Source organism: Pseudorca crassidens, chromosome 15, assembly GCF_039906515.1.
Source record: "Pseudorca crassidens isolate mPseCra1 chromosome 15, mPseCra1.hap1, whole genome shotgun sequence".
NCBI classification, from domain to species: Eukaryota; Metazoa; Chordata; class Mammalia; order Artiodactyla; family Delphinidae; genus Pseudorca; species Pseudorca crassidens.
Window position 1 is genome coordinate 7,700,499 of NC_090310.1, and position 14,357 is coordinate 7,714,855.

A 14,357-nucleotide genomic window follows, 5' to 3' on the forward strand; every position below is an offset into this window, starting at 1 on the left:
TATTTGGGGGAGGTCAGACCTGAGAAGTCCCCAGAGGGGAAAGATGTCCAAGGGAGGTGCATGGCTAAGGCAGAACGGGGCTGGGTGCCTCGGATCTAGGTGTCTCAGGAGCCGTATCTATGAGCTATGGCAACGCACCTGCGTGTGTTTGGGTTTTCAGGGCCTTTACCTCCATCAGATATTATTTTCTTATCCCATCAAATAACCTGTAAGATGGAACCAGTTACATGTTTTTAAAGTCTTTTCAGCCAGATTTTAGACTCTCACCAGGGCAGGAGCTACTGCATTTCATGTGGCTTTATGTACACCCCCCGCCCCGCCACCTTGCCATCCCACCTGCTCCCCTAGTGCACATGCCCGTGTACACACACACACACACACACACACACACACACACACACACACCATACCAGCCTGATACAGACTTCAGGAGCAACTGCAGATTTGAATTGACTTTATTTCACGTTGCATTTGGGAAAGCAGGAAACTTGGCTTCTCTGTTGGTGGTTGTGGTCTCAGCCCTGATTTCTGAAATGAAAGATCCCAGGTAAACAGGCCTGGAAGCAGAATATTAGGATAGCCCTCCCCAAGTCAGACCTATGAAAGATTTTATTCTGGTAATGAGGGCTTACATTGCCAAAACAAAGAAGGCTGAAGGATTACAGTGCGCTGTGGCATGAAGAATGTAAGTCAGGAAAGTGAAAGGGGTTTAATAACCAGCAATGACATGGCACAGGATGGGAAGGCCATGAGGAGAGTTCCCCTCTCACTCTGAGATTTCTTCTCGCGGTGCTCAGCTGTCCAACGGAGAAGGAGTAGGGAACTCCCTCAGGCTCCAGACCCGGCACACAGTAGGCCCTCAGTAAATATTTGCTGGAGGAATAAATAAATAAACACATCAGTTGCTTCAGAAAGGCATTTGGGAGGGTGCAGCTGAGATCATGACATTAAGAGGTGATCAGAAAATTGAACAGGTGCTTGGAAGCCTGACTGAGAAATTCAACCTCTCCATCAAACAACTTTTTGGTGCTCTGAACCTCAGTTTGCTCTTCTGTAAAATGGTATTAAGATATAAGCGGGAGTGCAGAGAAACAAAGTTAGGGTAGGTGGATATAATGCAGTTGAATGAGATTAAATAATAACAGCTGACTTTTATTGGGCGCTTAGTGTATGCAGGTAGAGCTCAAAGCATTTTCTGTGGATTTTCTTGTTGAAGTCTCCTGCACGTAATGAAGCATGCGCTTCTGCTGTGGAAACTGAGACTACGCAAGGTTAGACATCATGCTCAAAGTCAAAGCGCTTTTCACCAGAATTTCAGTCCATGTCTGACCCTGTGGTTATGTGCTTCAATGCAAACTGCTTCTCCTTAGCTCTGCTGTTGAGATGCTGGCTCGACTGATAGGACAAGGGTCTTTTTTGACGTGGTGAGTTGGAAATGGGAGCTCAGTAGGAATGGGTCATTCGCAGCAACTGCACGTCACTTGGCATCACCACAGCTCGTCATCCACAGTGGAGGACTCCCACTTGCCTCTTCCAAGATACCACCAGCATCTTCCCATTTGGCCAGCCTTTAAGATCCCAGCCTGCTCTCCACCTCCTGAGCTCCCAGCTGAACAGCCCACGCACCATTTCCCTTCTTTGTATGAGTTTAGTCTGTGCTGCATTGTGCCTGCTTTTCCTGACCCCAAATACCCTCCATCCTTCTTTCCAGCTCTTACATCCTGCCCTGTCCAGCACCCCATCATTTCCAAAATCTTTCGCTCATCTAACCTGAGAATGAATCTCAGTTCATTGCTCACATCCAAGCTCATGCTATGGCATGTATCAGCCTTTTATCAGTTCCTTTCCTGGATATTGTTTGTCTTCTGCTTAAGTTGAATCATTGTTCCTCACCCCACCCACACGTTATTGCTCTATTCCCCCCAAAACTGTAAGCTTCTAAGGGCAGAGACCTTTTCCACTGTTTCTGTGTTTCTTTGTAGTGTCTGACAGAGTGCTTTGCTCAACAGATAGTGATTGGTGATTGGACAGTGGACATCCCAGCATTCCTGGTTACATCCTTATCTGCTCCCCAACCCCCAAACCTTTTTAAAGAACACAGAATCCTGCACAGCCAGTTTGGCATGTGGCCTCATATCTGACTTCAATTTCTCTCAAACACCTTTGTCTTTTTGGCATCTGGCCTCATATCTGACTTCAGTTTCTCTCAAACACCTTTTGTCTTTCCTGCTGTGGAAACAGACTTCGCAAGGTTAGACATCGTGCTCAAGGTCAAAGCGCTTTTCACCAGAATTTCAGCCCACGTCCGACCCTGTGGTTATATGCGTCAGTAAAACCGCTTCACCTTAGCTCTGCCGTTTAGATGCTGCCTGGACAGATAGAGCAAGAGTCTTTTTTGACTTGGTGAATTGGGAATGGGAGCTCAGTGGGAATGGGTCATTTGCAGGAACTTCAGGTCACTTGGCATTACCACGGCTCATCATCCAAAATTGTGGACTTCAATTAGCATTAATAGAATAACACTTCGCACCTTTATAGGATCTTTCCTTAGAGAACTCAAAAGCATTTTACAAGGAAATATTAATGATTCCCATTTCACAGGCAGGAAACCCGAGGCAAAATCAAACAGTGGCTCAGTGGCAAAATTAGGACATGATTTTTTTCTTTGTTTTCAATTGTCTACGTAATCACTAGATCATGCTATCCCTTCTAGGTTAGAGTTAAATTACTGTTGAAAGACACGACACACCAAGCTTTTCACCAACCTTACTTTAAATAATATTTGCTCTTTTCCTGCATTATAAAAGTAGCCTATGCTCATGTAGAAATTATATAAAATACAGAAATATTAAAGAAGATAACACTTACCCATAAATTCATTGTCCAGAGACACCTACTGTTCTTTTGGTATCCTACGTGTCTGTGGAACACGTTATTCTTTGTGACTGAGCTCACCATATATCCTGTTTTCCTCTTAAGTACTAAACATTTCTCCATGTCGCTATGTATTTTACTAAACATAATTTTTAATGGCTACACACTTTCGTCATTTATTTAATCATTTCGGTACTGTTGGACTTTTATGTTGTCCCATTTCGTTGTTTTTGGTTTGTTTGTTTTGTTACCAGAAATACTTCTGGGATGAAAGTATTTGCATTTTATTCTTTTCTTTAACATATATGCTTTCCAGATTGTGTGTGTGTGTGTGTGTGTGTGTGTGTGTGTGTGAGTGAGAGAGCATTTTAATAAGAAAAAATTATTGCTAGATTAGAGGCCCACTTTCCTGGCTTCTCCCTTCTATCTCACACACAAACAAAATTTTGACATCCTAGGAGATTCTGCTAGCTACTTAAACCTCTAAAGATATCCTAATACAGATTCTCAAAGCTGACACTAGATCAAATATTTACTGTGAATGAAGCTTGAGGGAATGAAAAAAGTTTTGTACTCCCCGCTAGATAGATCAGCTTCCCTCTTTTCCATAGGAACAAGATTTCAAAATCTTACAAACCACACTTACCCAGGAAAAATATAATATACAGTCTGACAGTGCTTATGACAAAAGAAAATCTAATTACATTTCGTGAAAACAAGTCTTCATTCAACTCCAACTGTACAACTGCAGAGATGTGTCATCAAGGATCTTGGGGAGAAACAGAACAATATTTTGCTTCATGTCATGAATACAATTAAAAAAAAACAAAACTGTGGTGTCCCTGCCCTATATGTCCTGGCACCAGGGACATAGTTGTGTGTTTAAAATATTGGATGGCAAACTGATATCATAAGAACAATATTAATAATGAAAGGTCAATATAAATAGAATGCATAGGGGTCATATCTCCCAGGAGGAAAGAAAAGGAACTAATATATGGTCTTAGCACAGAACTTGAACTTGCATTAAACAAGATAATAATAATATTTATATAGTCCTTTACATACTTCAAGCCTTTCATGCTATGATGATGTACACTCTTAATTCCTAGTGGTTCAGCAATGTCATCAGTGAGAGTCATATAGGATGGTATGTATTTCAATAGCATACAGGAAATATGTAATATGACACGTATGTGGGCCTCTCATGAGGAGGAAGAAGTAAAAAGGGGAAAATGAGATGTGATATTCTAATAAACTCTAAATTTCGAGAAAGTTTATATTAGAATATAAGTTTGGTAACAAAGAGACTGGGGCAGGGGGCTGTGTGGCCGGTGAGATGGGGTATGGGCGCTTGTGGGGTGATGAGAAGCCCTGGGTCCCTGTTAGGGGTTTGGAAGTCCCAAGGTAGTGAGCCCTTGAGTCCATTAAGCTAGATGTATTTTCCAAGCGTAAGACGGAGCTCTGTCTGAAAGATCCAACTGCGAGCTTTTTTGTTTAAGACACGCAGAGAACAGAACGTAATCGTTAGAGGTGTGGAAAGACACCTAGAGCTAGTGGCACTGACATATGCTGTCCAGAAGTGGAAAGCAGACTTAAATGGTGGGCCAGAAATTAAGTCTTTGAAGATTCCAAAAAGGGTCTTGGAACTGAGCGACGCTGTCACCAGAGAGAGGCTGAGGGGGTTGGTGAATAGGAGAGTCTAATTGTTTAGAAATCATTATAGTTTGTTCTTACAAGTTTGGCAGGTTCTTGGTACGATTATACAACTACACATACATTTGGCATATAGAGATGAATTATGTATTCTGCATGTAATTACATGTAGCAAAATGTGTACTTTTATTTGGTGGGTATTTACATAGTACAGGGAATCGTGTACTCAGAAATAATTAGCATAAAGTATTATTTAAAAAACAAAAAAAAAGTTGTTTGGTTTTTCTCGAGCTTCAGAAAAAAAAAGAATCTGGAATCTTCCTTTCATTTATTCCAATAGTCCATGCCAAATTGTTCTGGAAGGCCATCGCCAAAGACAAAAGGAAGACACTGTAATTTCCCTCTGTTGTTCATCATCTTTTGATTTAAGGAAAAGGCCTTTTCAAATTTAAAGTGTCTCAATACTTCTGTCTGGCCTTAGATATTCCTAAATTTAAAACATTTTCAAATTCAGTCAACTTGAATGAATACCAAGATATAAATTTTCAGCTTCTATATTTGTAAAACTGAGACTCTTGTATGACTCATTAGGAGTATGAATAATTTTTTTACCGTGCATCAAAAAGTAGCCATGTCTTTATGTTTATCTGTGAATAAGTTATGAAGGAAACATTTAGCATTATATATTGTCTCTGGTTATCTGACGTATTTCTTGTTGGAAACAATTCAAAACCAGTTCTAATTTGGATGCAAAAATATTCAGAAAGTGAATTAAGGTTTTAGAGCTGAATCTCTTTTGAGTTTTCTTTTTAAGCATATCACATAGGACAGAAGATTTCTGAATTTTTTCATTATTCTTGGCATTGGCTTAAAAACTCTATTCTCCAACTTTTTCTGGAGATAAAGTTTCTAAGTGAAACTTAATTTTATGAGTTCATTATAAATAAGATCTTAGAACATAGAGACTCTTTTGTGAGGGATAAAGAGGATGGCTTTTTTTATAATGCCCTAATTGTAAGACATTTTTCAGTTTGGAAGAAATTCTTGATGGTTAATTCCTTCAAGGAATTAGGTTAACTATATCAGAACGATTACTAAATTAGAATCTTTAGGAAACAGGGTAATATATTTTCCTTTCTTGGGGCTATCAAAGGAGGACCAATTTAGTAATAATCAACCCATATGGCATTTTAGAGAATTTGCCAATTTTCACCTTAATTGATTTAATCAACTATATGTAGCTGTTGGGAGACAGGAGGGTCCACCAACGCCGGGAGGGCAGGAAAGTGTGAACTTCTGAAAGTGCTTTACAGTGTTCTGTAAGTTACATTCATTAGTATTATCACATCCCCATTATAGGCAAAATAAAATGGGTCAGAAAAGAAATTTAGGCATTCTGGATGCATATTTATTTGTCTGATCTGGTGCGAAACTGTAATTATTTAAAGGGTTCAGGAACAAACATCATTTTGGTCAGTCTTCCCATCTGATTACTTGGGGCTTGATTTTTGAAAGATTGGGATGGTGAATTAGTCATATACTTGGGAACTGTGAGCTTTCTTTCCCTAAAGGGAGAGCCAGAACATCAGTGTCTCCGGGTTGTTTTTCTTGTGCTTCATTCTAAGTAATATTGTTTTCAAGTCAAGACACTTCTCATTTCCTGGGCCAGTTATCTTACTAACCTGCCTCTGTCTCACACTTCACTCTGGGTTCTTATAGCCATTATTCCATTGTCTTTGTAGACGCTAATAGAGATCTAGGTCCTAAAATCTTTCCATTTTCTGAATATTTTATACAGTACACAGCTTGTATAGATCCACTATATTTGGATGTCAGCAGGTCCTCCTGATCTACCAAGGGGAGGCTGAAAGTCAGTATAAAAAGAAAGAAAGAAAAAGAAAGAAAGAAAGAAAATAGCCTTTTGAAATAGATATAATTTGTTCTTATTCTATGTCTATACTCAAGAAAAAGATAATGTACTTTAACAAGTTTTTTTAGGTCTCTGCTGATTCTTTCAGGCAGCTAAGGGAATTTTTGATCAGTGATTTATCTGAAGTGCTTTTCCTTTAAAATGGTAACATTTTGTGGTGCTGGTAAAGTTATTCTAAACCCTTTCCCCCCTGTAGAGAGCAATTAGCCTTGTATATCTCAAAACTTTGGTAGAAGAAATCTAAACTTTATTTAAATAGAGGTTAACATTTGGGCCATTCAACGTAGTGCTTTTTCGACTAAGTCCAGTTAGCATGTAAATAACGTAAGTATAACCTGAAATGTAACAAGGGTATTTAATACTCATTCAAATTTATTTCTGAAATATTGCCGTGGATTCAGAATCCTGAATTCCAACCAGATGTATTTCTGGAGTATTACACAGGTCATATATATTTCACTTTTTTTTTGGTTCAAACCCTGGGGATCGACACGATAATTAGATTGAGAACATCTGCACCAAATCCAAACCATTTCCCTGATCCTTCCTTGAGCCTTCCCCACGGGACGGTTTTTTTTTTTTTTTAAGCCCTTGCACATTTTATTTGTCTAGGTACCTTTCGGGCAATTCCGAGGTCTCACCTGCCTGCCACTGCACAAATAGGAGGGGAAGGCAGACGTACCCTCAAGTGTGGGAGCGGGAGGAATCTTTACATGTGGCATTTCGTCGGGACGGGAATCGCTAGAGGTGGCACTGCTGTTTCCCGCTAGGGGCCTGGCTTTGGGACAGGGCGTGGCCAAGCGCGGGGCGCGCGGGTGGGCACGTGCGCTGGGACCAGAGGACGCGAGTGTCGGGGCGCCGCTGCCCTCTACCGGGCGGCGCGGTCGGAGCTGCAACGCGGTCGCTAGCCGCCTGCGCGCGCGGGCTCGGGCGCCCCACGCCGAGCCGGCCCTAGGCGTCCCGAGGTCGGGAGTGCCCTGCTTGGCGCGGCGTCACTGCATCTGGGGCCAAGGCTCCCGGCGCCCGCCCGCTCCCACCCACCTGCTTCCTGCCCTTGCTGCGGCTCAAAGCTGCCGCCGGGACGCCCAGGGAACCCCCCTAAAGACCTCGGGAGTCGCGCGTTGTCGAAACTGAGGCTCCTGGTCGCCAGTGGCAGACCTGGGGGCAAGTGTGTTCTCCAAATCTCGTGGACTTTCACTTCCAGTCCCTTCATTCAAAAATGTTGAGTTCACTCCAACGATCAACGCTAAACCCTCGAACTCAGTTGAAATGCAATTATATCCCACTTACATGTTTTGTGTTCCTTACAGATTTTATTTACATATAATTTTCGAGATTGAGGAATGTGGGTATTTGTTTTAACTAATTACACGTTAAAAGAAGGGCGGGAGAGTAAAAGTACAGTATTCCTACTGGAAACTCAAACTCACGTGTGTTATAATCAATTAAAGATGACGACCATAAAACGCGTACTTCTTGCCAGGTTTCTTCGAAGAAAGAAATCAAAAGAGAATTGACTTTGGGGTTTATATTTTAGCATTCCTGTAAACTAGGGACCATGCTTTTTGTTATGAGCGTACCCACACTTTCCAAGTTTTTGCACCCAAACCGATGTGTCTGAACTACAGGAAGTTTCTAAGGCTGTTCCGCTTAAGCGGTGCGGGGGGATACAGAACTGGGCTCCAAGACTTTTCCTGTCGTGGCCTAAGCTGGCGCAGCTCCGGCGGACAGGGGCCATCGGGACCCCCGGCCACCAGGGGCGCGGTGCGGCGCGGGGACCGCGCGGCCACTGTGCGGGACATTAACGTGTGCAGCGACACGGGGGTCAGGGCTGCTTTCCCCCGGCTCCAGTGCCCCCAACATGAAACGCCGTTCGTGTCTGGCTCGGTCTCTGAATCCGGCTGGGTCGCAGGGAGAGGGTGTGCGGCAGCCGACCGCCAGAGCGCCTCACACCAGCGCCGCAGCCGTGGGCCGGGTCCACGCGGGGTCGGGGCTCGGGCAGGTGGTCGCGGCGGCTCCGCGCGCTCGGCGCCCTGCCGGAGGGCGAGTGAAAGCGGCGCGGGGCCGGTGCCCTTCCCAAACGGCCGCCCGCTCCCAACAGAGGGCCCAGAAGGGGCTGCGCTGCGTCGCCGCCCGAGACGGCGACCCCCGGCGCCCGAAAACCGCCCCAGGTGAGCCGGGCCCGGGGCCTCCTGCGGGGGCCCGGGGCGCCCCTCCCGTCGCCCGCCAGCGCCCCCTCGGGGCCGGGGAGGCGGCCGCCGCCCGCAGGGGCCGGGGGCTCGGGAGGGGCGGGGGTCGCGGGCCTGGCGGCGGGCGCGGGGGAAGGGGGCAGGGGCCGCGCACGCGAGGCCCGGCGGCCGCCGCCGCGCCCTCGGGCTCCGACTCCGGCTCCGGCTCGGGCTCGCCATGGCTGCGGCGGCGCCGTGAGGAGGAGTCCGCGTCCTCCGTGGCGGCGGCGGCGGCCGGCTCCAGGCCGGGTTTTGGCGCCGCCCGCCTGCTGCCTCCTGGCGGCTCCTGAACTCCAGCCCCCTCTCTATCAGCCTCTCACTCCGTCTCAATATGTCTCAAGATGGCGGCCAATGTGGGATCGATGTTTCAATATTGGAAGCGCTTTGATTTACAGCAGCTGCAGGTCAGGCTTCTCCTCGCTCGGCCTCTCGCCCGGGGGTGGGGGCTGCGGGCGGTCGCGGCCTCCCCCGGGGCTCCGGGCTGCCCGGCCGCCGGGGGGCCGCGGCGGAGGGGAGGAGGGGGGTGCCGGGGAAAGCGGGGCCGAGTCGGGGATAAGTCCCTCTCGCTCCCCGGCCCCCATTGATAACTCGCTTGATCAGAAATTGATCCTCTTTGTTCAATTCATCGATCAGCCCAAGATGGCGCCGGGAGCCGCCGCCGCCACCGCTGCCCCCGGTGTCGGCCCCCACCCCGGGCGCCCCCCCGGCCCTGCGCCGCCGCCGCCACCGCCGCCGCCGCCGCCGCGGGACCGGGGAGGGGGCGGCCCCGGCGGTCCGCGGGGTGCGCGCGCGAGCGGGGAGCGGGCGGCGGGCGGCGGCGGCGGGCGCTGCGCCGGGAGGGGGCTGCGGCCCGGCGGCGGCGCCCGGCCGCGCGCCCCGCGCCCCCTGCCCGCCGTATTCCCGGGGAAAGTTTGTGGGGAGTTGCTGTGGGGGTGAAGCGCCTGCCTCTCCAGGAGGAGCAGCCGCCGCCACTGCCGCCGGCGCGGCGGAGCTGGGGCTGGTGGCGCTGTGGTGCCGCCGGCTCGGGGGAGGGTCAGAGCGGCCACCGGCGGCGGCGGCGGCGGCGGCGCGGCCGGGCTCCGGCCAGGCGGGCGGGTGGCCGGGCGGGCGTCCGCGCTACCCGGCCGGCCCGGGCCCCGGCCGCGGCCCCCAGCCGCGGCCCCCGGCTGTCAGCGGGCGGGGACCGCGCCGCCGCTCCCCCGCCAGGCGTGGGGCGCCCAGCGCGGACCCCGGGGTTTGTTTACGTCCGGGCGGGTGCCCGGGGGCCACCCGCAGACCCCGCAGCCGCCCCGCTCTTTTGTGTGCCTGCAGGAGCGGCGCGGAGCCGGCCCCTCCGCGGCCGGGAACCCCGGTAGGGGCGCTTGGGGAAACTTGCTGGGGGCGGCGGGCGCCGCGCACGCGGAGCCCGGGTGTCGGGTGTCCCGGGGGCGCGGGTGTCCCGGGGGCGCGGGTACGGGCGCCGGAGGAGGGCTGCAACTTTCCCCGAACGCAGGCCCGGCTCTGCGCCCGGTTGCGCGGTCTGTCCGGGCCGGGGGCGCTTGCTCCCCGGCGCCTGTCCGGGCGGTCCTCTCCCCGCGCCCAGGGGCTCCCGCGGACCCCAGTAAATATCCCACCCCCCCCCGCTTCTCTCTGATCCTCTCCTCCGAGGCCCTGTCCTCCCAGCAGGGCCCGCGGGGGGCAATGGACCGCGCGGCGGGTCCGCTTCGAAATGCCTACTCCGATCGGGTTCTCGAAACCAAAGCCCCCGGGGCCTCGCTGGACTGTGGTATACCGGGCCGTGGACCACGCGCCGAGCCCCGGGCGCCGAGGGGGCATCGTGCTGGGGCTCCACATCCGGCGCCCGAGCCGCAGGCGTGCCCAGGGGGCGCGTTCCTGCCTGCCAACCCCCACCCAGGGGAGCGGCGCGCCCTCGGGGTCCGCCCGGGACCTGCCAGCTCCGCGCTCGCGGCGCCGGGACGGCCCCGGGACTCTGCCAGGTGGATGTTGTGCGTAGCCGGAGTCAAGTTGAAGGTGAGCGGCGTGTGGGCCAGAAACTCCGCGAGCGCTGGCGGTGGTGTTGGGGGGGTGTCTGCGTCTTAGAGACCCTGGGCGGCCTGGCGCTCCGGGGCGGGGGTGTGGGCCCTCGGCGTCCCGGGGGGACGGCTGTTGCTCCCAACTCAAAGGTGTGCTTGAAGGTAAACTTGGCCTAACTTTCCTAACCCGGAGGACTGGTGATAGTGACCTACAGTACTTTTAGGAGGAAAGCAAATGAACTCCAGATGCGGGCTTGTATGAAGTGAAGCGGATTGGATTAAAATGTATATAAACGGAGTATGACAACTTTAATTGTGTGTGCTTGTTTTCTGCTCTGCCTACGTAAGAGCGGTAAAGCAGACTCATAGTCGTTATGAAATTTCTTCAGATTTCTCACTTAACTAGCAAGAAGACTATGTGAAATATGTATTTCCGATAAGATTAAAACTTAAAGGAGTTCGTGTTTATTGACTAAAATAGATTACTCCAAAGTGTCTATTGTGTAAATTTGATTCCTGAATGTAATGAACACAGCTGAATGGCATTTTTGATAAATTGGTCTACCCTGTTTTAGTAAAAATAGCTCCCTTTTACCATAATTTAATTCCTGAGCTTACTGTAAAACCCGTTGTGGAGTTTTAGGAGACAAACCTTAATATTTTTTTTTTCTTGTCTTCCTAAACGTGACATTCTAGCTTAACACCAATGCGGTTTCTTCTTGAAGCATCCTGGCAAAACTGCCTGGGAGGTGGATTTAGTTTCTAGGGAGTTATCATATGAACTCGTTGACCCCGTTCCCCCCCACCTTGGTGATTAGCTAGTTCTTCAGGGTAGCATGGTTAACTGTAACTTTACTGAAAAGTTTCCCTATCAGTTCATGTGAATGCACTTTCAGATGTTCATCTTGAATCTTATTCTTTGAGCATCGTTTTTTTACTGAGCAGCCATTGGCTTTTGGTGATAGATAAGGACTTGGCCTTCGATGATTTCCTATTGCCGCTTCGTCGCCTGTTTGAAAACCTTCAGTTGCCTGTGGAACGCCCAAGTTCCAGGAGAAGGCTAAACTAGTTCTTTCTCTGGGCCCTGAAGAGGCCTTTTGAAATGATATCTAGTTTAGCGTCACCTCTATTCTCAGACAGTAAGTGAGCCAGTGGGACTGCAGTTTGAGAAGAGAGAATTCATTAGTTTCAGACTCTTCTCATCTTTCCAGAGCCCCTTACACCGAGATCGGGTTGCCTGCAGAGCCCAGCGAGGGTTGTGGTAAAGAGGCTGGGTCTCGGAGGGTCCAGGTGAGTTGAGGCAATTGTGCCCCTGGCCACAATGCGGGGAGCCCCTGGCCACAATGCGGGGAGCCGGGGCAGAGTTCCGGGCCCTCTGCTCGGTCTGACTTGAAGCTGCCTTGGGCTGTGCAGTGAGTGCCCAGGAAGAGAGTTTCTGAAGACTGAGCTCTATTTTGTTTCCTTTTTAGTCCCAAAGTCTTGTTGGTATGGGAATTTCAGTGATCTGGCCTTGTTAAGACTAGTTGGACAAGTTTTTATCCTATCCCAGACTTGTAAAAACCAGGATTTTTTTTTTTTTTTAATAAGAAAACCACTATTGTATAAATTTGTCTTTTAAATACACGTTTGGAAAGAGGACACTTTCTAAAATGAGCTCATGTAACTCTATGTTAGGGTAGCTTTTTGCCAGTGCCTGGCTAGGGCGTTCGTTATTCCTCCGTGGTGACTAGCCTTTCCCTTTAAGGAACCTCTGCAAAAGTAACCTTTAAATGTTTTCCTCTTTTTCAAAATAAGAAAACAATTTCATTTTTGCTGCAAGTCCATTTTCTGGTTGCTTTTATTTTGTTTTCTCCTGTTAAGGAAGTGTGTATGTTACCAGCCCTCCAGAACTCTTCCCTCTAGGAAGTATATTATTTTGATTAAAATATGTATCTCATCTAGGACCCTTTATAAAATAATGAGTAAACAAATGGAGGGGTTCCACACAACTGCTGTTTTTGTTTTCTTGGTTCTCTTAATATCATTGTCTTTGAGATTGAGTGTGGGAAGGGGGTCATTATCAGTTGATTAAAGTTTTTTTTTTCTTTTTCTTTTATACAAAACTATGTGTAGGGTTTTTTTTTTGGGTTTTGTTTTGCCTTTTTTTTTTTTTTTTTTAAAGGTGTAAGTCAGTGAAGGGGTTGAGTTACGCAGCACCTCCTGGGCAGTTGGGTCCATAGAGGCCCTCTTCTGCTTCCCCAATTTCACCCATCTCCTGCCAGTAGTTAGTGACATGAAACGGACAGATTGCTAGTCCCCTCAGGAATGACTCTCTCCTAATCCACTGAGCTAACCTTAAAATTAAAAATACTGTCTGGTGAGCTGATGGAGCCCAAGGCCTTTAGTGGCTGTTGAAGAAGTTCTCTGCCCTGTTGTATGCAATTCAGACGAACCCACTAGGGTTCATGCGGGGCCGGGGGGGGGGGGTGGTGTGGAGGGGGGCATGTCCCTGTGCAGAAGCACCAGGCTGTGCTTGGAGACCCTCCACTCCGAGTCTACCTGGAGCAGTCAGCAGTCTAAACTGCTCCTGAGGCTGTGCTCATATTCTGTGTCTTAGGAGAGAAAACAGGGCTCCAAGTAGAAAATCCATGTGCCTTTCAGCTCCTTTATAAAAGCACAAGGAACATCCTCAGTGAAAGGAAGGAAGGACAAATTTGTTAGAGGAAAAGTTGTACATTTTTAAAAAGAGAAATTCATCGTGTGAAAAATCCTGCAGAGCTAAGCCAGATTCCTACCTGTGCTTCCGTCTTTTTCAGGTCACACGTTTGGCTTCATGTAAGTGTCACATATTTAAGACAGGTATATCTGATGGACTGTAACATAAATGCTGACTAAAAGTTACTATAAACATTAAATATACAGGATCATATATTTTTAGAAATTATTTAAAAACCTATTTAACATATTATACATACATTATATATATATAGTAGCTTTCCCTATGAAAGTTCTGATTTTTACAAGTAATTGTCAAAGATAGAAATTCGTGTATTTCATCCTGTTGTTTTGTCTGAAGCTCTGCATTATGGCTGCAGAGAGATAGTTTTGGTTTCAGCTGAAATTCCCCTGCCTCTGATTGTCTAAACCAGACCCTTAATCTTATTTTAACATACTTAAAATGTTCAGAAAACCCGGAAGAATTGTTTTGTATAAGTAGCAAGTGAATGTGGTTTAAACACTCAAGCAGTTCTGGTATCTAATTGGAAACAGGTGGAATTCTTGGAATCCTGTGTTTGAATCTTATTATAGCAGAGCACAGAGACACTCCTTACTTATGGCCATTCATTTTGTTGAAGCTGTTTGAAATGGGGCTCTGTGACCTCTCCCTGTGCCCCACTGCTGTTTACCTGATGTTCAGCTGTGCTGGGCGTTTTAGGGACGGGATACCTGTGTGTGCTTGGACACCCAAGAGAACTGTGCATGTGTGGATCACGGAGTGAAAGGGGAACTTTAATGGCATAATTAGACGAGCGATTTAATATCTGTATTATATAACTAATAGAGCAAAGAAATTTGTGATTTCTGATTTAATAAGCATTTGTTGACATGAGCATTTGGGTACCTTTTCTTATACCCTGATAAATATTTCAAATTCAGAAAGAAATTACTTTCCCTAAG

General features: G+C 48.1%; 1 protein-coding gene and 1 long non-coding RNA gene across 8 annotated transcripts in view; one reads left to right on the forward strand and one right to left on the reverse strand.

Moving 5' to 3' along the window:
* Positions 1–499: 499 nt before the first annotated feature.
* Positions 500–8,426, reverse strand: LOC137206333 (uncharacterized). Its single transcript, XR_010934620.1, has 3 exons — positions 7,891–8,426; positions 3,579–3,643; positions 500–873 (listed from the first exon to the last, which is right to left on the reverse strand). It is a non-coding gene; the product is annotated as an uncharacterized lncRNA (long non-coding RNA).
* A 445-nt stretch (positions 8,427–8,871) lies between these two features.
* CUX1 (cut like homeobox 1) overlaps positions 8,872–14,357 on the forward strand; it is a 372,800-nt gene continuing 367,314 nt past the window's right edge. For 2 of the 7 annotated variants that reach the window (XM_067705821.1, XM_067705825.1), the window contains exon 1: positions 8,872–9,092. In XM_067705821.1, the coding sequence (XP_067561922.1) occupies positions 9,030–9,092 (63 nt within the window). In that variant the 5' untranslated portion in view covers positions 8,872–9,029. Of the gene's footprint in view, positions 9,093–9,792; positions 10,699–14,357 lie in introns of those variants that run through there. The other 5 variants (XM_067705822.1, XM_067705820.1, XM_067705824.1 and 2 more) reach the window with 4 other exon arrangements.